General features: G+C 34.0%; 2 protein-coding genes across 2 annotated transcripts; both read right to left on the minus strand.

Annotated features, from left to right (window-relative positions):
• Positions 1–20151: 20151 nt before the first annotated feature.
• On the minus strand, positions 20152–20970 carry LOC140444446 (uncharacterized). The gene has a single exon (XM_072536202.1). The coding sequence runs from the start codon at positions 20968–20970 to the stop codon at positions 20152–20154; it is 819 nt and encodes a 272-aa protein (XP_072392303.1).
• Positions 20971–21998: 1028 nt separating this feature from the next.
• LOC140444447 (uncharacterized) lies at positions 21999–22820 on the minus strand. The gene has a single exon (XM_072536203.1). The coding sequence runs from the start codon at positions 22818–22820 to the stop codon at positions 21999–22001; it is 822 nt and encodes a 273-aa protein (XP_072392304.1).
• Between the last annotated feature and the right edge of the window lie 1520 nt (positions 22821–24340).

The following is a 24340-nucleotide window of genomic DNA, read 5'->3' on the forward strand; positions in this document are numbered from 1 at the left end:
ATAAGTTTAAGTAAAGTAAAATTTCTTGATTTTTAGATATACCCTTAACAGTTATAGACATATGTTATTAGAATAGTTGGTCCTAAAAAGGACCAATTTGACAAAATCATATTAAAAGGGTGACTGAAGAATTAGCCGATTAATTAATTAATCATTACCCGGGGTATGCCCGATTGCGGTGGTCTTATTAGTACTTCAATCTTCCTAAAGGCTCGTTTTTTAAACCCCATAAGTAATGCGTAATTTTTTACTTTTTATTAAAAATTTAAATTTTACATGCCGTGTATTACTTTTTGAAGATATGTCAAATCAGATTTGTATAGTAATAATTTTAGGTTCTAAAGAGCCTCTTTGTGGAAAATAAATAAGTTTGTGATATCTGTCACAACTCATATATAGATAATAAAAAAGTAAACAGTTAAAATAAGTGTAAACAATCTTAACTACATACATCGTCGCCACTGTCCAGGTGATGGGTTTATCACAGATATCAAAGGTTACATTGTAATTCAATGTTCTATTTACGTATCTTCAATATTAAAAAAGTAGAAAAAGACATGTTTATGCTTTTATTTTTTTTAATCTATTCTATTTTCTTTCTAGAGTTCCGTCTTTTTTGAACGACCTGTGTTCTTTTTTCAATTGGGCACTTGTCCAAAGCTATGACAAATACTCCTCTGCCATTTTACATTAATATAACATTCATTATTTTCTCTAAACACTCTGTCCTCTGCTATTCTACATTAATATGACTGATTTATTTTATCTTTCTTGCAACTATTTTAATGTTTTTCCTGTGTATCTTCTTCTTCTTCTACTTTTTCTTTTTATATAGACATAACTCTGTCTGTTTTTCAATGTGCCTCCAGTAAGTTGCCTTTCCATCGTTTTCGTGGCCGTCCTACTGATCGTCTTCCTATGGGTTAACCGTCTCTTGCCGTCTTTATTGTTTTATTTGTTGTCATTCGGCATATATGATCGTTTCATTCTACTCTTCTATTTCTTAACCAGTTCTTGATGTTCTTCACCTTGCATCTACGTCGTATATCTGTACTTCTAGCTCTATCCCATAGTGTCTTACCATCAATTTTTCTAAGTGTTTTCATCTCTGCTGTGTCATATCCTTTTTGTCCTCTCTGTGTCAGATCTTGTTTCTGCCGCGTATGTCATTATTCGTCTGATGACTGTTTTGTAAATTCTGCCTTTCGTTTCTTTTCCGATATTTTTATTTCCTCATAATGTTTCATTTAGGCAGCCTGTGGCTCTGTTTGCTCTATTCACTGGGTCTTCCACTTTAGTTTCGAGCTTTCCGTAGCTAGATAATGTGATGCCTAGATATTTAAGCTCTAACACTTGTTCTATTATAATGACCTTTCAGCTCCAATTAACATCTTAGTAAATTTGCTGTTGTAACCATGCATTTTGTCTCTTTTGGGGAAATTAACATGTTAAATTTTCTGGCGGTTGTATGAAATTGGTGCAGCATACGTTGTAAATCATTTTCACTTTGAAAGAGTAGTATTGCGTCGTCTGTACAGCAGATTATTATTAGTTCTTATTTTTTATTATTTCATCCATAATCAGGTTGAATAATAGAGGACTCAGGTAATATTTCTGTTTTATTCCATTGTCACCTTCAATAGGGTCGGTTAGTTCTTCTTCTACTTTTACTTTTATTGTGTTGTTTTGGTATATATTTTCGATCGTTTTGCGTACAATAAGGGGATAACGTTTTTTTAAGTTGTGTATCTTCTGTATATCATTATTTCTTTTGTGTATTAAAAATTAAATTTTGGTTATTATTTCTTAATATTTTCTTAACGTGTTTATTAATTGTCTTGTTATATGTGTATCAAGATATGTGTGTAATAATAGATTGTAATGCATATTTCATTTAATGTAATTAAAGTGCTCTTTGCGTTTGCCAATTACTTTCTCACTTCCTCAGTGATAGGTCTTTTTTTCCTCATCAATAACCTTATCCTCGCTCGATACAGCTATTTTAACCCTCTATAGCCCCGTGTGTACTCAAGGCAACAAAAGAGTTTTTGATGCAGAAAACTTTTTTAAAACAATTTCCGACTCTAGTATGCCCTCTGTTAATTTCAGGCAACATTTGGTTATACATTTTAATACACTTTGTGAACCTATGATGAAACCTATATGGAAATGTTTAACAATATGTCAAATGGACATGACTGCCTTATTAGTTTGTATTTTCGATCGTGATTTATTGTTATAAATTGTGTACAATTTATATAAAAATACATACAGAGGCATTATATCAGCATTTAGATATTGATTACCGTTGACATTTGTTTATTTTATTGTGTTGTTTCAGTACTGTGATAAAAAACAGGTATGTTGCTTTGAATCCACGCTGGACCATATTATTTTAAATTATTTCTTTAAGATGGATACAAAAACGTTCTACGGGAAAAGCAGTAAATATTCGAGGAATACAAAGACTCTGACTTTGATAGTGATAATAAGAAAGTGATAATGAATTTTCCAGGTACTCAGATATCAATCGATCCAGGATCAAATAAAATGGAAAATGAAGACGATTTGTACGAAGCAAATTTAGACCAGGATACCAATTTAGATTTAGACCAAGATGAAGATGAGGGTGATACCGATAAAACAGAAAAACACACTGAACAAAATGTGCTCAAAAGGTCAAAAATGATCGTAAAAAACATTCAGTGGAAGAGTGGTTCCCGAACACTATTTCCAATTCCAGAATGGAAAGGTAATTTACCAACATGCAAATTATTAGAACCGGAATCCCCTCTACATTATTTTAAAAAGATAATATCTACCAATATGCTGTAAAACATAATAGAACAAAGTAATTTGTATGCACTGCAAAAGAATATAAATAAACCATTGAATATGACACCAGCAGAATTAAACCAATTTATTGGATCTGTTCTACTGATGTCAATATATGGCATGCCAAGGACAAGATCATTTTGGCAGAAGGAAACACGTGTTGCTCAAATAGTCGATACTATATCTAGGAATCGCTGGGAGAAATAAAAACTAAAATGCATTTCAATAATAACGAAAATATCGTCAACAATAATGATAAGTTATACAAAATTAGACCGTTCATCAACAGTTTATTTTAAAATTTTCAAAGTATTCCAATGAGTGAAAAATTGTGTATTGATGAACAAATGATACCATTCAAAGAGGCACATTCTTTAAAACAATATATGAAGAACAAACCCAAAAAAATGGGGGATACAAGGCATTTGTTTTGTGTGATAGCAATGGTATTGTTTATAACTGGGAATTATATACAGGAACTGTTAAACATCCTCTTCATTTACCTAATGTAGACACCAGCGGTAATGTAGTAATATGAATGTGTGAGATAGTCAAACCAAACAAATACTATAAAGTATATTTTGACAACTGGTTCAATAGCATTCAGTTGCAGATTGAAATGGAAAAAACGTGGACTGCAATGTTTGGGAACTGTTCTTCCCAAACAGATTGCCTTATTGCCATTTTCTGATGTCAAGAATATGAAGAAACAGGGCAGAGGTACTGTAGAAGAAGAGCACGCTACAGTAGATGGCATAAGACAAACAGCGTTAAAGTGGTACGATAATAAACCGGTTCATTTGCTTAGTACATTTGTTGGTTCTGAGCCTACTTCGTTAGTCAAGAGGTGGGATAACAAACAAAAATCAAGAATTATTGTATGCTGTCCAAATTCAGTGCAATTTTATAATAAATTTATTGGAGGTGTCGATCTTATGGATTCACTAATTGCTCTTTACCGAACAGACATAAGATCTAAAAAGTGGTATCTAAAAATATTTTTTCACCTTCTGGATTTAGCTGTTGTTAACAGCTGGTTGTTGCATCGTGGTGATTGCGATTACTTTGAAATTAAAAAGAAAAACCAGTTGCCTTTGTTACAGTTTAAGTCCCACTTATGTAGCGTACTATTAGCAAGCAATTCATCATCATCATTCAATCTTCGCTTATCCACTGCTGGACATAGATCTCCCTCATAATTTTCCATCTATTTCGATCTTGTGCCTCTTGCATCCAATTCCTATGACAACGTTTTAGATCGTCAGTCCAACGTGTTGGTGGACGACCTCTACTTCGGTAGGCATCATCTCTTGGTCTCCATTCCAGTATCCGCTTTGTCCATCTATTGTCTGTCATTCGAGCCACGTGACCTGCCCAGTTCCATTTTAGTGTTGCTACTCTTTCTACTGCATCAGCCACTCCTGTTCTTTGTCGTAGCTGGCGATTTGGGATCTTGTCTCGTAGTGAAACGCCCAACATAGCACGCTCCATCGCCCTTTGACACACACGGATCTTTTGTACTGTTCTCCTTGTCATGGTCAACGTTTCGGCACCGTAAGTTAACACTGGCAAAACACACTGATTCAACGTTTTTCTTTTAAGGCATATTGGTATATCAGACGATTTGAAAATATGGTTCAGCTTGCCGAAGGCTGCCCAAGTCATTCTTATACGACGGAGAAGCTCAACGGTTTGGTTATCTTTTCCTATGCTAATCTCATGACCTAGGTATTTATAGGCCATTACCTGGTCTATGGATCTTGTTCCTACGCATATATCTTCGCTGACTACAAGATTTTTCATCATCTGGGTTTTAGATATATTTATTTTCAATCCCCCTTCTAGTGAGGAAAGGTAGAGCTGATTTAAAAGTTCTTTGGCCTCATCTATCCTATCAGCTATTAGTACAATATCATCTGCAAACCTTAGATGGCTAAGCTTTTCTCTGTTTATGTTTATGCCCTTGTCGGTCAGTTTTGCCCTTTTACATATATATTCCAAAAGCGTAGTGAACAGTTTCGGCGATATGGTGTCCCCCTGGCGTACTCCACGTTGTATCGGGAATTTGTGGGTTTGACGATCACCCACTCTAACACTGGCTGTTGCGTTTTGGTATATATGTTTAATTATATTTATATACCGATAGTCAATTCGGCATTCTGTCAAGGCTTCCAACATTTTTTGTTGATTTACGGTGTCGAATGCCTTTTCATAGTCGACAAATATTAAAGCTAGTGGTTTATTATATTCAGTGCATTTTTCTATAAGATTTTTTATTACCAGTAGGTGATCGTTTGTTCCATAGCCTTTTCTAAAACCCGCCTGTTCTATGGGCTGATAAAATTCCAATTTATTTTCTAGTCGTTTCGTTTAGCAAGCAATTACCAAATCAAAAACAAAGGACTCCCAGGCTTAGTGAAATTGAGAACGAAATTGTAAAAAAACAGAGGAGAGGATCTACTGCTATTGTACTACCAAAGGAAGTTAGGCTTGACCAAAGGCCAGTAATTTCTGAAAAAAAGGGAAGATGCAAAAAACCAGGATGCTGTAATACTTCTAAAGTAATGTGCGATAAATGTAAAGTTGCTTTATGTTTTACAACTACAAATATTTGTTTTTTTGAATGGCATAATAAATAAGTATATAACTTGTTTCGTTAGTTTTTGCTAAACACTCCCAAAACTCTTCCCAAACGAAATTTAAAAAATCTAAAAAAATTACTAGTTGTTGTAAATGGATATTTGAGCACATATACAAATTAAAACATTTTATAAACAAACAAGTTTACAAAAAAGTCGGGCAATAGAGGGCTAAGATATTTATATTTCACTATATGCTCTATTAGTTGGTTTTCAATTTAAATTTGCACCTATGACGAAATTTATAATATCTAAGATCTGGTGCTTTGAGCTGTGAGCTTTGCTGCTCTGTTACTTTTATAACGCTTAAGCTATTTTTAATTTATTGTAAATATTTTTGAGGTGTGTTTCCTTAAATGATCATTTTTAAGGTTAGTACGTTTGATTAAATGAAATTGACATTAATTTGATAGTTTCCATTTTATTAGTGCTGATGGTATATGACTAGCATCTGTTCCTGTTCCAATTTCAACATGTGGAAGTGAGAGCACTCTCTTGTTAGTAATTTTAGTGTAAATTTAGACGAAACCAGAAATAACCCATAATATTCTTTCCGTGTGATCTTAGTATTTCCGTTGATTAAATAGTATAGGGTATCCAATATTTCAATCATCGGTATGTCAGAGTGATTTTTATGAATTTTTATATATATTTGCAAAATGAAAAAGAAAGTTCAGTACAGGCAGTTAAACAGCTGATCTGTCAATTTAGAAGTAAGAGCAAGTACCAAAGCTGAAAAGTATACCCATACACAAAAGGAATAATAAAATGTACTGCACAAACTATAGCGCTATAAGCTATATATAAGCTATATCTCTATTAATTATTAGGATATACAGTATTTTTTCTAATACACCTGGAACGATTGAGTAAATAGGTGAACTATAAAGTAGGTGAATATTAGTGTGGAATTAGAAAAACTTAATAAATCGTTGATCAATTATTCACTATTAGGCAGTTAACGAGAAATGTTGGGAATACAAAAAAAAAACATTAAACTAGTTATTTATAGATTTTAAACAAACACTGATATAATCATAAGAATAAAACTATGAAATACCATTACAGAAAAGAAAACTGTCGACTTATTTTCAAATGTACATTGATTTCAAACAGGAAGATTCCATTCCAAACTCTATTTAAAAAGTAAAATCAATAAACAGATAATTATATACATAAAGATTATACAAATCCCAAATATTGGAAAACCTAAATATGCGTGGTCAAAATATTAAAAATCAAAGTGCTTTAAAAAGTGAATGAACTCGCCTAACAGCTGTTTTGAAAACAATATATTATGAAACGAATTGGGGATATTATATTACACAAACTAAACCGCTTGTCTACAAAAAAATCAAGAAAATATGACACGACAGGAAAGACTAATGACTTTACAGCTAATTGCCACATAAATATCAATGTTACGCAAAAATACTTATTTAGATAAACGTATAATGTTTCAATAATTGTTAACGAAAAATGTTACAATAAAGGTTAAAACATGCTTTTCAATTCGCGGTAAAAGATTTAATAAAGTTCAGCACACAGTATACATTCGTAACAAAATTCATATACCAGTAAACGGTACTCGATACAGCAGCAAAGTAATTTTGGCAACAAATATGTAGGTTGTACTTTACCCTATTGGAATCATAGTACCCGCTATGGAAAATGGTGTCTTCTTTGACATCCAGCAACCACAAATGTGAAACTAGGAAAGATTAATGTGAAATTAGGAAAATTCAATGAACCGTTGATCAAGTATTCACTATTATATACTTAATGAAAAATGTTGGGAATAAAAAAAAACATTAAGCTAGTTATTTATAGATTTTCAACAAACATGATATAATTATAAGATTGTAACTAAAATGCTATGGAAGAACTAGGCATACATAAGAAAAGTAACTGCCAACTTACTTTCAAATGTCCAGTGACCTCAAACAGGAAGATGCCCTGTCTCCAATCGTGTTTACCATCGTTTTGGAGAGCATCTCCCGGAAAGCAAATACAGAAAATCTCACAGTTTAATAATTAAGGTCCTCATATTATACGGACCTTCGACGATGAGTTTAATATAGTAGCGAAAATAATTATTGATAAGCAAAAAACATTAATACATTAAATAGAAAAAAGCGCAAAAAAGGGTCCTTAAAATCAACGATAATAAAAAAATATATGGCTATCACTTTGAAATGTTTCATTGGTCTAAATATTTGGAATATAAAAGCACTTTTAACAAAAACACTACAAAAGAGAATAACAACAGAATACAAGCTGGCAATTGCTACGTTTTAAGCAAAAAAATTAAATCCAAAAATACATCCCGCAGTAAGAAAAATAAATCTACGTACGTAAGTAAAACACAAACAATGAAAAAATAAAATAAGAGCCGATTGAGCGTCGTAGAAAGAAATATATAATTCTGTTATGAATAAGATCGCAAATCAAGACAAAGTGCAAAACAATAACTTTAGCGTTGAGATTTAATTTCTTGTACGACGGTGCAATTTGTATATACCTGTTTGACCTTAGCATTAGTTCCCGGCCGTAAAACACTTCTGAGGGCTTTTCTAGCAATCCTGATCTCAGTAATACCTGAGTTTTACTTACATCATTTTATATATCCTGATTTTAGTAGTTCGCATTACACTTCTGGATTTAAAAGTGTTATGAGGTGATACATATATCAGTTTGCTACCTGAATTTTCCCTTTTATCTCTTATGTGACAACGTTATCTGCGATATCTAAAACGCCCCAATTTTTCAAAATATTATGGGTCTATTGTTACTTATATGCTCTATTCTACATCATCTCTTTTGTCTGTTAATAAATATTTATTTGGTTTTATCGTTACTATTATACCGTTTTTTTCGCTGGTAATAGCATTATTCTATAGTATTCTAATATTTAATCTATGGATTAAATTCGGATAGCGGATAGTGATATTCTTTACTTTCTCGGAGAAATTATAGTGTAACACACAAAAACCGTATTAAATTGCCAAAAACTTCCTTGCATATTCTATTTATTTATGAGGGGCAGCAGCAATATCAGTACCTAACATAATAATGCATATAGTCCTGGACTGGCTAATCGTTGGATAATAGGAAACATGGATGTAGCAGTTTTAATGGTTTGGTGACTGCTTACTGAAATCGGGGAGCAGAGATATCAGTACCAAGTTAATGACTATAGGAGTTGCGGATACATTTTCTGATAATTTAGTTCCTCCCTTTTTTTTTTAATATACTATAGAAGTCTCAAGTATAGGTCTCATGTAATTGTGGAACATGCATAAGGTATTTAGACATCGTTTTTTGTAAATTGAATGTTTTAGATTTTCAGATGTATAAACTTGACGTGCATTAATTTAGACTCATTTAGTTTAGGCTCTAATAGGTATACTATTTGTAGGTTAAACTCCCATGCTATACTTTAGCAAAGGCCTAAGCAATGTCAAAAAAGACTAGCACAATTTTTTTTTCTAAAACGTATTTCTCAACAAGTTTCTCACTTAGTTATATCGATAATTCTGTATATTCAATTAATCATGGGATACTTTTTATCTCTGAATAAAAATTATCGGTTTCGAATCAGCTCCTTTTTTTATTATTGGTTTCATTAACTTACATAAATAAATACAACCTGATTTAAAGTAAAGCTGAAGTTGATTTTTAAATGCACACTTTAATACTCTGTTTTTGTTTGGCTTATTTTTAGACCTTTTGCTCAAGCGCCCATCTCCATTGTCTCAATCATTAATTCAATTATCTCTCCTTATCTCTTACTAACACCACATCGTTAGCATACATCAGGCACCAAGGGATATCTCCTTGACATGTATTCGTTAATTTTTCCAACACTAATTAGAAGAGATAAGGGATTAGCACTGACCCCTGATGTAATACTATTCTCAAATGAAATTTATCAGTCTTACCCTCACTTGTTCTAACATTAGTTTTCCATTACTTGCCTTATGATAAAAATTGCATCCGTTGTTGATTTGCCTTGCATGAATTTAAACTGAATATTTCTGTTTCTTCCTGTATCCTACTATCAATTATTCTCTCCCACAGTTTCATGGTGTGACAGAGTAGTTTTAGGGCTCTATAGTTTGTACAAAGTTTACCATCTACTTTGTTTTTGTATACAGGTACTAAAATGCTACTTCTCCATTCATCCGGTATTCGCCTTACTTTCAAAATTCTATTAAATAGTCCTGTTAGTCAACTTGTTCCCGATTTTCCTAATGCTGATCATATATATCCAGGGATGCCATCAGGACCTATGCCTTTTCTTTTTTCATCTTATGTAGCTCTTGAATTACTTCCGCGGTCGTCATTTTCGGCACCATTGCTATTACTGTCTCTGTTGCCTCTATAGATGCTTTCTCAAACTCTTCGTTTAATTGGTCGTTAAAGAACTCCTTCCAGCGATTTTTTACATCCTTTCCTTGCATAAATAGTTTAATGTATTTATCTCGTATACATTTAATCTGATTAAAATCTTTGGTTTTCTTTGCTCCACTTTTAGCAATTTTGTATATGTTTTTTTCTTAGTACTCAGTTCATTGTACAGCTTTTCATACGCTGCTACCATAGATTGTGCTACCGCTACTTTTGCTTCCTCTTTATCTATTTGATACTTTTGATAATCTTAGTCTGATATTTTTTCTTGTCCCTCCTTATATAAACTTCTTTTGTCTTTTATATTGTCTTAAACATTGTCTGACTATCTATATTTACCAATTTTTAAGTCAATTTCCTGAGATGTTTTCAAGTATTTTAGTTACACCCTCTTTAATAATTTTTGACACATTTCTCCAAATTTCATTATGACCTTTTTCAATATTCCAACACATTCTTTTTTTATTTCTGTTCTAAATTGAACTACTTTGTCGCTTGTTAACGTCAATTAATTGTTTTTGTGACTCTCCTCTATATTTTGGTTTTATTTCATATTTTACTTGTATATCTAGTACCAGCACTTTATGCTGTTGGCTTAGAGTTTCACTAATTATTACTTTAGAGTCTTTGCATAAGGGATTGGCTTACGATCCATATTTGGAATTGATTTTGTCTGCTTTTGAATTGGATAAGTTGGCTTTCTCTTTTCTAAAAGCATGTACTAACAGTGTACTAGGTATGGCCACTGTTAGTACATGCTACTGCTAATTCCAGCATATTATCTGCCATATTATTTGCTGCTAATAGCATATAGCATTCTAATATTTCATCCGATTAAATCCGTATAGCAAATAGATATTTTTCACTTTCTCGGAGAAATAATATTCTAACATACAAAATCCTATTATATTGCCAAAACCTTCCTTGCATATTTTATTTACTTATAAGGGACAGCAGCAATATCAGTACCATAATAAGACGTATAGTCCTGGACTGGCTAATCGTTGAATAATAGGAAGCATGAGTGTAGCAGTTTTAATGTTTTCGGGACTGCTACCTGGTATCGGGGAGCAGTGATATCAGTACCAAGTTATTGCATATATGAATTGTTGCTTGAACTTTATTATTACTAAATAGCTCTATATAAACAGCACTATATTCTATAACACAAGAAACACTGTGTTATAAAACAGTCGAATAATATACAGATTTCCAATTCAAATATTCAAAAAATTAAAGAACAGCTTACTAAAATAGAAATCGCCTATTTAAAATGCAATCCATTAATGTCCCAAGGTACCAAGCACTTCTAGCATAAGGTAATAATATTGATCTCATAAGAAACTCTCTCCCGTCTGCGACATCTTCAACAAAGTGAAGAGAACACGAAAAATGTTTTACTTAAAACCAACAAAATGAAAAATAAATACAAGCGAATCAACAAAATAGAGCAATTCAATCTAGATCGTGGATAAAACAAGTGATGTTTTTATCTAAGGGGACGTCATAGAATTTTTGGAGAAATGTTCTGTAATTTAATATGTCGTAAGCGGCATTTAGATTGACAAATACTACCCCTAATACCTGATATGTTGATGATGTTGATTTTTGCAACAACGGGTACGTTATTACATACTTTATAAGTATTACGAATAAAAATAAATAAGCAAGAAGAATGTAAGTGTACTATATTTAAACCAAGTGACAGAAAAAAGAATATTATACATACATGTACTTCTAAATTAAAAATTATATGCCTGACAACGCAATATACAATAAACAATGATTTAAGATTGAAAATAATAATAGTTTGCACAAGCGACAAAGTATTTAAAACGATAAGGCCGAACATATATGTAATTGTAATAGATATGTTGGCTAAAATTAAGTTACCACCGAAATATTATATCTGGGTAATGACTCACTACTGATTGTTAGTATCTACCATAAGTGTATCGATGTGTTTATGTGTATCTAAAGTATAGTAGTATATTGAATTCCCTACATTAAAAAATCGAAATATTTAAATTAGACAGTAAAAAATTATAATTTTAAGATTGATTTATAAATTATTATAACTTAAATTTTACTGCTTGATGAAACAAATATTGTATAGTATAAGTCATACACTGTAGCAATCATAACATCGGAACGTACATTTATAATATAATAAATGTTTCAGTGCCAATGCATTAAAAAAAATACTAGTACATAAAAATGGACACTTGCCTTTTTAAAGTTTATAATAGACACTAATTTCAGTTTATCTATAATTAAAGCAAGTAATATAAATTACCACCATAAAATATTTAACTACATTAACCAAGTACGTATTTGTGAAATTTCTCGATGACTAAATTGATTGATATTTAAATAAATTTGAAGTTCCAAAATGTACCTGCTGTAAAATTTAAAAATCTACGACTAATCAAATTATTGGCAACATCGGAGGGGTTTAGTTGTGTACGCAAAGAAATGTATACGGATCCCAAAAGTGTTTTAACTTATTACGGAGTCCACTTAATCCGACGTGTTGGTCGGAGTCCACATAAAGCGCTACCCAGATAATAATATACACGGTGTATATTCGCCTGGAGTTAATATAATACCGTTTTTGTACGGAGCCCTCATTAACCGCTAGATCTATATATATATATATATATATATATATATATATATATATATATATATATATATATATATATATATATATATATATATATATATATATATATATATATAGATCTAGCGGTTAATGTGGGCCCCGTAATAAAACGGTATTATACTAACTCCAAGCGAATATACACCGTGTATATTATTATCTGGGTAGCGCTGTATGTGGACTCCGACTAACACGTCGGATTAAGTGGACTCCGTAATAGGTTGAAACACTTTTGGGATCCGTATACATTTCTTTGCGTACACAACTAAACTCCTCCGATGTTGCCAATAATTTGATTAGTCGTAGATTTTTAAATTTTACATCAGGTACGTTTTGGAACTTGAAATTTATTTAAATATCAATCAATTTAGTCATCCCGAAATTTCACAAATACTTGGTTAATGTAGTTAAATATTTTATGTTGGTAATTTATATTACTTGCTTTAATTATTTTTAAACTTAAGTTAGTGTCTGTTATAAGCTTGGAAAATGCAAGTGTTTTTATTTATTAGTATTTTTTTAATGCATTGACACTGAAAAATTTAATATATAAATGTACGTTCCGATGTTTCGATTGCTACGTTTTTTGATGTACAATATTTGTTTCACAAAGTAGTAAAATTTAAATTATAATAATTTATAAATTAATCTTAAAATTATAATTTTTTACTGTCTAATTTCAATATTTCGATTTTTAAATGTAGGAAATTCAATATCTTACTATAATACTTTATAGATACACATATATTATACATGGCATAACACCTAATAATTTCATTTCTATTACAATTATTACATAATATAATATGTTAGGTCTTATTGTTTTAAACAACATTCATGTTTTAAAATAGGTCTGAAGTGAATTATGCTTTGTATTTCTTTAGTGACATTATTATTAACCGTGATTATTAATCTAAGATATTTAAAGTGTTCCATACTTTCGAAATTATAGTTGTTGACTTTAATATTTTATCTAGATGTATTGAATTGCTTTCTTCTGTTGATTCGCTTGTATTTGGTTTTTATTTTGTTGATTTTAAGTGAAACATTTTTCGTGTTCTCTTCACTTTGTTGAAGATGTCGTTTGCGGACGGGAGAGAGTTTCTTATAAGCTTAATATCATTAGCAGATGCTAGGACTGCTTTGTACCTTGAGCCATTAATGAATTGCATTTTAAATAGACGTTATTTCTGTTTTAGTATGCTGTTCACTAAATTTTTGAATATTTGAATAGAGAATCTGTATTTTATTCAACTGCTTTATAACACAGAGTTTCTTGGCGCCTATCTTCATCTCTGTTTTTTTGTTTAGCGTATCATTCTTCTTTTTCCTATGCCATCCCCATTAACGGAGGTTGGCGACCACATTTCTAAAAGTATCTCTGTCTTTTGCAACGTGAAATAATTCGTCTACAGTCATGTTTGTCCAGTCACGAATATTTCGCGGCCATGACTTCCTCTTTCTACCTATTCCCTTTTTGCCATCGACTCTACCCTGCATGATGGCCTGCAGAAGACTTGATATTCCTTAGTATGTGTCCCAGGTATGCAGTCCTGCGTACTTTTATTATTCTCAACAATTTTTTGCCTCGACCCATCCTTCTCAGCACTTCCTCATTGGTGACCCTGGCAGTCCATGGAATTCTCAACATTCTCCGGTATATCCAAAATTCCAAGGCTTAAAGCTTCCTAACTATTTGCGCTTTTACCGTCCATATTTCTACTCTGTACAATAGTTGAGACCAGACGTAACATTCAACAAACCTCAGTCTCAGCGCAGTATTCAGATGTTTGTCACAGAACAATTGCTTGAATTTTAAGAACGCTGCCCTTGCCATTTCTATCCGTACCCTGATTTCCTAATCTAATTCTTTGTTGATGTAAGCTCCCAGATATTTATATTTTTACTCCCGTATCATTATTAAAAGGATTTTGCTGAATGTCGATCTAGGGAATCCGGTGGTATGTACATGATGTTTCCATAACCAATGTTCGAAAATTTTTCTTACTGTAAAGTCATGACGATTTTACTAGGAAATGTAGTACTGTTTAATAATAATAAAGTTTAAGCAACAATTCCTATATGCACTAACTTGTTACTGATATCTCTGCTCTCCGATACCAGGTAGCAGTCCCGAAAACATTAAAACTGCTACACTCATGCTTCCAATTATCCAACGATTAGCCAGTCCAGGACTATACGCCTTATTATAGTACTGATATTGCTGCTGTCCCTCATAAGTAAATATAATATGCAAGAAAGGTTTTGGCAATTTAATAGGATTTTGTTTGTTAGAATATTATTTCTCCGAGAAAGTGAAAAATATCTATTTACTATCCGGATTTAATCCATAGATTAAATATTAGAATGCTATAAAATAATGCTATTAGCAGTAAAAACGGTCTGATAGTAAGTAATGAGAAAACTAAATAAATTTTCTTTATCATACAAGAGAGAGGACGTAGAGTAGGGCATAACGTAACAATAAACCCATATAATTTTGAAAGATTGCAGCGTTTTAGGTATCGTAGATAACGCTGTCACATAAGAAATAAAATGGAATATTCAGGTAGCTAACTAATGTAAATATAACCCACATAACACTTTTAAATCCAGAAGTCTAATGCAAATCCCTAACATCAGGATATATAAAAAAGTGATTAAACCAGTGCTATTGTAAAGGTCATCGTCGTAGTATAGTCAGAACGCAACAAAGTTCTATTGGCTTTTCTGCTTTTTGTCTCCTCATTCCTATTGAAAACTTAGCCACGTAAATAACGTTTTAAAAATATATGTCAATATTTCTGAAGTGCCTTTCCTAAGATAACTTTTATTAAGCCTAGTTTGTTTGACTACATGTAATGGATTTAATAGTTCCCAACAGATAAGTATTGATTGATTGATTGTAGGTTGGATAGCAGTTGGTTGTACAGGCATGTGTTGATAAATATGATGGGTCGGTAGGTAGTCCCATTATTCCTAAATCTGACCATATGTTACCTCCCCTGTTGATTCGTGGACGTCGTAAGGGCATTTTTTCTCTCGGGGAATTCTCCCAGTTTAACTTGGCAATGCAGTTATTAGAAAGCCTTTGGATATAGCCAGCGTAACTTTGGCGTTGAGATTTAGTCTCTTGTATGACGTTGCTATCTTTATATATCTGTTAGACCTTGGCATTAGTTCCGGTTCGGTATTGGTTAGTATTCGGACCTTTGTAAGTTGCTTTCTAAGTGCTATTGATTGAAAATGTGACGAGAACGCTGACAAAACAATATAAGTAAAACTTAGGTATTAATTAGATCAGGATTACTAGAAAAGTTATCAGAATTATTTTCCAACTTACAAAGGTCCGAATACTAACCAATACCGATAACTTTTCTAGTAATCCTGATCTAATTAATACGTTTTGTAATTGTTTTGTCAGCGTTCTCGTCACATTTTCAATCAATAGCACTTAGAAAGCAACTTACAAAGGTCCGAATACTAACCAATACCGAACCGGAACTAATGCCAAGGTCTAACAGATATATAAAGATAGCAACGTCATACAAGAGACTAAATCTCAACGCCAAAGTTACGCTGGCTATATCCAAAGGCTTTCTAATAACTGCATTGCCAAGTTAAACTGGGAGAATTCCCCGAGAGAAAAAATGTCCTTAGGACGTCCACGAATCAACAGGGGAGGTAACATATGGTCAGATTTAGGAATAATGGGACTACCTACCGACCCATCATATTTATCAACACATGCCTGTACAACCAACTGCTATCCAACCTACAATCAATCAATCAATACTTATCTGTTGGGAACTATCAAAGCCATTACATGTAGCCAAACGAACTAGGCTTAATAAAAGTTATCTTAGGAAAGGCACTTCAGAAATATTGACATATATTGTTAAAACGTTATTTAAGTGACTAAGTTTTCAATAGGAATGAGGAGACAAAAAGCAGAAAAGCCAATAGAACCTTGTTGCGTTCTGACTATACCATGACGATGACCTTTACAATATAAACAATACTTGAGACAACTGTTTGTCTAAATTTGGTCATTCAGAATTATGTCTGTATTTTTTAATTTGCTAATTTCCATAGATTCTAATTTCCATAGAATCTAAAGATATCTTAAGGCCTTTATTTTAAATATACTTTTTTAGTAATGCAAATACGTAAATAGAACCTAGAATATACATGTAACCTTTAATCTCTGGGATAAATCCATCTCCTGAACAATGGCGCCGATATATTTAGTTAAAATTCTGTGCACTTATTTTAACCGTTTATGTCCTTATCATTCATATATGAGTTGTAACCGATATTACAAACTCATTTACTTTTCACAAAGAGACTCCATATTAACTATAGTTATTACTATACAAATCTGATTCGAAATATCGTCGAGTATGTAAAATTATTTTTAATGAAAAGTTAATTAGCCATTTCTTATGGGATTCAAAAGAGAAGCCTTTACGAAAATTTGAGTACAAATAAGACCACCGTAATCAGTTGTACCCTGGGTAATAAATAATTAATTATTCGGCTAATCAGAATCACCCGTTCAATATGATTTTTGTCAAATCGGTCCTTTTTAGGATCAATTATTCTAATTATGTCTATAAATATTAAGGGCATATCTAGAGATAAAGACACTTTACTTTACTTAACCTTATCAGACATATGCGCTTAGCACAAATGTGATGTATTTCTAGTGCAGAAAATACATAGAGGGCAAAAAATAGTGTATTTGGTATTAAGCTGATCGCTGAAAATCACATAATAAATGTGAAAGTGCTATCTCTACCGGCAAAGAAGCAAAGAAAAACTTAAAATGAGAGAGGACAAAACCAGTCAGCTGAAGGAACCTTTTAACGATGTTGAGCTTGGAAAGACAAAGTTGTTGCCTTGCTTAAACCTGGCAAAAACTCCAACGACCACAAAAGCTATTGGTCAATATATTTATTTTGCTTTACAAAATACTCCTTAAGAGGTAAAACAGAAGAAAATCTCAAATTAAAAGACAAAAGTTGCTACAGACAGGGAAGATCATGTACGTCACAAATACTAAATCTTGCCCAACACAGCAAAGATGGGTACGAAAGATATCAGTTATGAGGAGTGGTATTTGTCAATCTAAGCAGCAATTTGCAGCTTACGACACCTTAAATAAGATGGCATTTTTTCAAAATCTATATGATATCTCCTTAGGTAATAAACTTACTTGTTTTACTAGCGTATGCCTACACAACAGAAGATTTTTGGTATTTCTCATTGGTAAAAATAGCAGATGGAGAACGCAGAAGAACGGTCTCTTTTGGGGTAGCGTAATGGCACCTACACTGTATAAAATGTACACAAACCATCAACCCATACCAGTAAATACTAGGACTTTTATTATGTATACGACACATCTATTATTGCACAACCAAAAACTTTTGTTGCTGAAGTGGAGAAAAATCTAACTCATGCTTTAAACACAATAAAAATAGACTATAAATCGTTTTTAAGCCAAACCCCGGAAAAACTCAGGTGTGCTACTTTAATGTCCCCAACACAGACGTTTTCACAAATCTGAACATCCAATATTGTCATGAAATCCTTATACTCTGGACTTGCTATAAATGTCTTGAAGATAGTTTGTATTACACTTAGTCATTCACAGAACTTTGTTTAAAACTAAAAGGCATACTGAGGACCAGAAGTATTATTCTCCGCAAACTTGTCAGCTAAAAATGAGAAGCACATCCTTCCACCCTTAAAACGTAAACGCTTGCATTCTATGCTTCTGCTGCCGAATATCCTTGCCAGTATGAATGACACCAATACATACTTAACTCGTAGATTTATCTATAAATTAGTCATCCAAATTCAGCGGATATTAAGACTCACATCCATACATAAGCTCTACAATATCGTAGCTACCAAGACACCTAATATTCGAAGATAAGTAGCTAAGGAACGAAAGAAACAAAGATTCGCAACATGTACTCCACGAATACAAGCTCATTTTATGACTAAAATCGAGAAAAAACTGGCCAGATCAACACGTGTGTAAAATATACCAAAAAAAAGCTAATCCTCGCCATCTGAACCCTCGGGAGGACTCTTGCCTGCAAACACCGGTTAATTTGTGTGAATGTGGGGTAGTAAAAGATTCTTCACACCTTCTTAGTTGACTTTGCCATTTAAATTGCTCTTTTCTGAAAGGACAAGGTTTAATTATTTAAACTGAACATGTAGAGTACAGTCAGTAAGCTATTGCTTATAAAAATCATTGTAAATTGGACACTAACTCCACTTATATTGATTAGATATTACCCCTAAATTACCTTACCATTCAGAAGTATGTAACTATCCTTTTGCGGACTACTATCCATTTTTACACAAAAATATCTATTTTAGCACTTAAATATTTATTTTAAGATAACCTATCCAGAATTATATGTAGTATACAAACAAAACCAGAAATAAAATAATAAAGAAGCTACAAGATATCGTAAAACAATAGATGGATGAAATAAATCAAGTTCATATTAATCGTATTCTTAAATAAAACGTATAAAGACATACTGACGTTAACAAAATGCATTAGGAAATTTCCGCATATGAAAAAAATATCCAACTTGGTAACGAAATCCTTTTGTATCTATAAAGCTATTTTTAGAAAAGCACGTACCTACCAAAAACAGGTATTTGGTAGTAGACATATCTATTACATACTGTAATGCGTATGAACGATAACAAAAATAAAGACTAAGGAGTCCGTATGAACCGTTTAGAATATACGCTGAAAATATACGGCTTAATCGCATAGTTGCCAAACTATCAGAGCTTACTTAAACCGATATACTTATGGTTCCAATATACAGTGAAAAAGACCTGAACGACCCCTATAATATATACAAGTGAACTAAGCGATATACATTTATGATACAGGGGTACTTATGGACTCTACAAAATTTTTAAAAATTATGAAACTATACATGTTAACGAATCGACACAGCCAATATTATGGAATGGTCAAGTGAGCTCCGTATATCGGTGTCCACTTCACCGCGGAGCTCACTTGGACCTTAATTTTAACATGGGCGGAGTTTACTTTATGCCGTAGATATATATATATATATATATATATATATATATATATATATATATATATATATATATATATATATATATATATATACTAGCTGACCCAGCAAACGCTGTTTTGCCTTATAAATTATTTCTAGTTTCTAGATAAATTCTAGTGTAGACAAAAAGTCCCTTACTTATTATAAGTGTATATGCGTGAAATGGGCGGGAGCGCTATGAACGATAAGGGAATATAAAAATAACAAACGCCAAACAATATTATTTTTAAGTTATTATAGTTTATTACTTAAAAACAAACAAAATCAATCTCTTAATGCTATAGCGCGAACAATATTTTTTGTTAGCCCATCTTTAGCGAGCACAAACAAACTGAAATGTTTTACCCACTCGAGAGCATGCTACGTACAATTGCCTGTGTGAAAAACATGGTGTTCTCAAATCTAAGCCACAAATAGACATCGTTTGGCCTTGGGATTTGTTGATTGTCATTGCAAATGCCAATCTAATCGGAAACTAAATTCGTTTGAATTGAATTGACACATCTGTAGGTATGATAGGAATCCGTGGTATTAATATATTTTCACCTTTGAACTTGCCATTTAAAATGCTGGCTTCGATAACGTTTTTCATCAATTTTCGAATGACTAATCGCGTACCGTTGCACAGCCGTGGAGGGTTTAAATTATGAAGCAAGATAATTGGAGATCCAGCTTTCAATTGTAAATTATGCGGTGGCATGTATGGCAAATCCAGTAAGTTCGAAAATTCTGTGGGAAAATTGACAGCTTCGCTGGCATCGCAAACTGTATCAATAGATTTGTACGACACCAAGTTCCCTGGCAACAACTGTTGTATCTTCAAATTTAAATTGTTGACGTCTGCATTTTGTGCTGCTAAAATAGCTTTTTCTGCAAGCCACTTATGATTAATGTACTGTGTGTTCACATCAGAAAATAATTGTTGCATGAGAGTATCTTGCGAATCAGCGATTGTGCATAAATCGGTTGGTAATTTTACGTATCCAGTTTCATCTGTAGCAACTTTTCCATCACCGATATCTAAGAGTTGTTTTGAGAATGTTTCAGCGGATGGATCTTGAAGCAGTTGAACGCGCATATTTACTTTCAGCTGTACTTTTTCAACATTACGCCACAATGGAGATGATTTTAAGCAAGCGTTGATCTCATCAGCGTATGTTGAAAGTGGAATGACAGGAAGTTTTTGTCTCAAATTACCTGAAAGCACCATCAGAGTGCCGCCAAATAGTTTGTCGTTGTTTTTAATATCTTTCAATGTCCTGTTTAACGCCTCAATTGAATGTTTGTGTGCCATAGTACATTCATCTCAGATGATAATTTTACACTGTTTTAGCACGGTAGCCATGGACGATTGTTTTTTAATGTTACACACTGCGTCAGGGTTATTTTGAATATTTAGTGGCAGTTTAAATACTGAATGAGCTGTTCTGCCTCCATCCAATAAAGTTGCCGCAATGCCCGATGATGCAACGGCCAATGCGATGCGATTATTTGATCGTATTTCAGCAAGAATTAGTGAAATAAAGAATGTTCTACCAGTTCCACCCGGTGCATCCAAAAAGAAGAACCCACCTTGTCCTGCTGAAACTGCGAGCAAAATGCGGTCATAAATGGTTCTTTGTTCGTCATTCATTAGTGGGATATTGCGAGTAACAATCGCTGCCATTTTTACAGTGTTTTACTGCAGTTCACGATTCATTTCAGTGTTAATTAAATCAGATGCAGTTCGATTTGGCGAATTCATACCGAAATGAGTGAGTGATAAGCTGGTAATGACAATGCAAAGATCCTCAATAGCAATCAATGCTTCATTGTACATAGCGTCGCTGAATGTTATCGTTAGATCCTTGTACCGTGTACGATGTTGATCCAATATATCATCAGTCATTGAATCTTTGTGATTATCCCAAAATATCTGTGCTCGAGCTGGGAAACATGTAGTCAACACTATAGCGAATAGTAGACGAATTTGTATTACTGTACAGTTCAATGCAGATTCGGCAAGCATACACTCCCACTGGTTGTCGTCTTCCAGCAAGCCGAGTGCAAGACATGCGTCTTTATATGTGTCTTGGATTAACTGTAAATAATCGCCACAAAGCGCAATCGCCGTTCGATTAAGTGAAATATTGTAGTACTTGTGAATAGAGTAATGTTCTTGCAAAGGCACCAAAATCATCCATATTATTACAAAATTCAAAAAATGCTGTGAGTGTAGTTTTAGGTGGATTTGTAGCACGATTAATCACTGTCTCGTTCGTGAAAAATACACGCTGACCGTTTTCAAGATGGACGGCTAAATGAACAACTACTGGATCCCGCTCATGAATTGGAAAACCGAAGATACGCCAAGACAGCTTCATTGGAGCTGATGTACCGTCCAATTTGGTAGAGCGTAATTTCATCGTTTTTATTCATTGGAGGAGCATTTACATTAATATTTTCCACTCTAAACACAGCCATATCACTGCCTTTATTGACATACTTACAAATATATTTGATGATCTTCACAGAACTGCAAAACTCAACATTATTATGAGCATTGTATGTCTTGCTTAGCAGAGGTGAATACGGCATCACCCAACGATTGTCAATGTCAATGTCTGTGTTGCTGATATTTTTAATAAATGAGTATCCGCCATTATCGGGACTTCTTCGACGATATATTGGATATCCGTCGGTATTTGATATCGTATCATTAGTGAAATTTTTAGTACATTTTCCATCTGCCATGCAAGGCGATGAACGATGAACAGTACCACATTTACCATGGATCATGTTTGCTGTAACAATATCAAACAGCACTTGGTCAGTAGACGGATCTGGAATTTCCGCAGAAATAATACTATCGATTTCTTCAGGACGGATTTTGTCGATTAACCAAACTAAAATGTGCGCATGAGGTAATCCCCTCTTTTGCCATTCAACTGAATATAGCCAGCAACGTGTGGGACCGAATACATGTAATTTAGTAATGTAACTTATTAGAGACTTCAACTTTTGTCTGAATGCACGTGCTGTAATGTCATGACGATGTATTGCATTTTGGCCAGGCAATAGCAAAGATGTAATCTCTGGCCATTTTGGATTACATGTGAACGTGGTAAATAAACACAGTCGTCCATATTCGCGCACGTAAGCCATAGCATCCTGTATATATTCTTGCATATGACGTAGACTGCCTATATACGATGATGGTAAAATGACAGAGTTACCAATTTCGGCGACGTCGGCGTTGTTGTTAATAGCGTCTCGTAAGTGAATGTACTCTTCTGCACGCAGCTTGAGTTGATTCCCTCCCGGACTGTATTTTTTACCTCGGCGATTGGTGGGAGGGCCGAGTAACTGACCTTGGTCCCTTATATTGTGAGGGGAGCACGGTCAGTGAAACCAAGAACAGTCCAGCGTCCGGAGCCGTTGCACCGGGTGGACGCCGGACTTCGCCTCCGGACGCTAAAAGGTGCTGCAATCACTCCCAATTGCGACGCCTTCCTCCCCAGACCCAAATGTACTGCTCCTTTTCCCCCACATTCCACAGGAGAAAACCTGGCCAAAAATCCGACGGAGTAAACCAGCGAGAAAAAATCCGGAATCCAAGGTGTTAGATACCGTGCTGAAGGATGGATGACCACACGATACGTGGCCATGAACGGTTTCCTCGGAGCACCTAGCGAACCACCGTTGTAAACAGCCTTACCATCACATGCGGGGCTCTGTGGTGGCGGAAAAACCCATTCCCTAGCTACTCGTGGGATCCAAATGGTACCGAATTTTTTTACAAAAACCGCGGGCGACCCGAGCGGCAAATCGGGAAGGCATACAGACTACGCCAGGAGGAGAATTAATTCTCTTCCTGACGAAAATGTATTAAAAAGAAAAGCATCTTACGACAAGTTTGAGAAAGAAACCTACAAAAAGAAGACATGCAGTGAGGCTGTGGAACTATTAGATTACCTAGAAGATTTGGGAAAACAATTTAGCAGATTTACAGGATTAATTCAGGAGTTCCCAAATACGGCGAGACCTATTAAGGAACTCTATAGGCATCTGATCAAGAGGCATGCCCTCCAAAAAATGGAGCATTTCAAGAAGTGGCTACACATAAATTCGACTGAACCTATAGAAAAAATGATGGTAGACACGGACACGCAGGTGGACGCTGATGCCAGTTCAATAGCTCAGAAACCCGCGACTGCGGAATGTGGCACCCAGACGGACGCGTGGCATGGCCCTCCCAGGGCAGTCAGGGTGACGAGTCTCGAGGGAGTTAACACTTTTCTGACTTCCAGAGGCACGCTCTCTACGACTATCCCGAGAAGGTCTTCAAGAAAACAACGATCGAAGTTCTGAACCCGCTGGACTCTAAATGTAATATAAAGGTCGTAGCCCTGGAACCTAACGACCCTAAAATGATGTTCTCCATACAGAGATTGTATCGGGACAGGTACCCAGACTTACCAACCCTCGAAGGAGACTTCGAGGTGTTGGAAAATTCTACTACTGTAAGAAGGGGAAGGGAGAGAAGGACTAGAGTAGAGAAAGTTATTAAGCTGTTGGCCAGCACACCCGAGCAACTCTGGCACGCTCTCGAGCGTGTCAGAGACGAGATAAAACAGGAGGACTCGGTGGCTCTGCAGCATGTTAGTTACATGCAAGTGGTTGAA

The sequence above is a fragment of the Diabrotica undecimpunctata genome, chromosome 6, assembly GCF_040954645.1.
Source record: "Diabrotica undecimpunctata isolate CICGRU chromosome 6, icDiaUnde3, whole genome shotgun sequence".
Taxonomy (NCBI): Eukaryota; Metazoa; Arthropoda; class Insecta; order Coleoptera; family Chrysomelidae; genus Diabrotica; species Diabrotica undecimpunctata.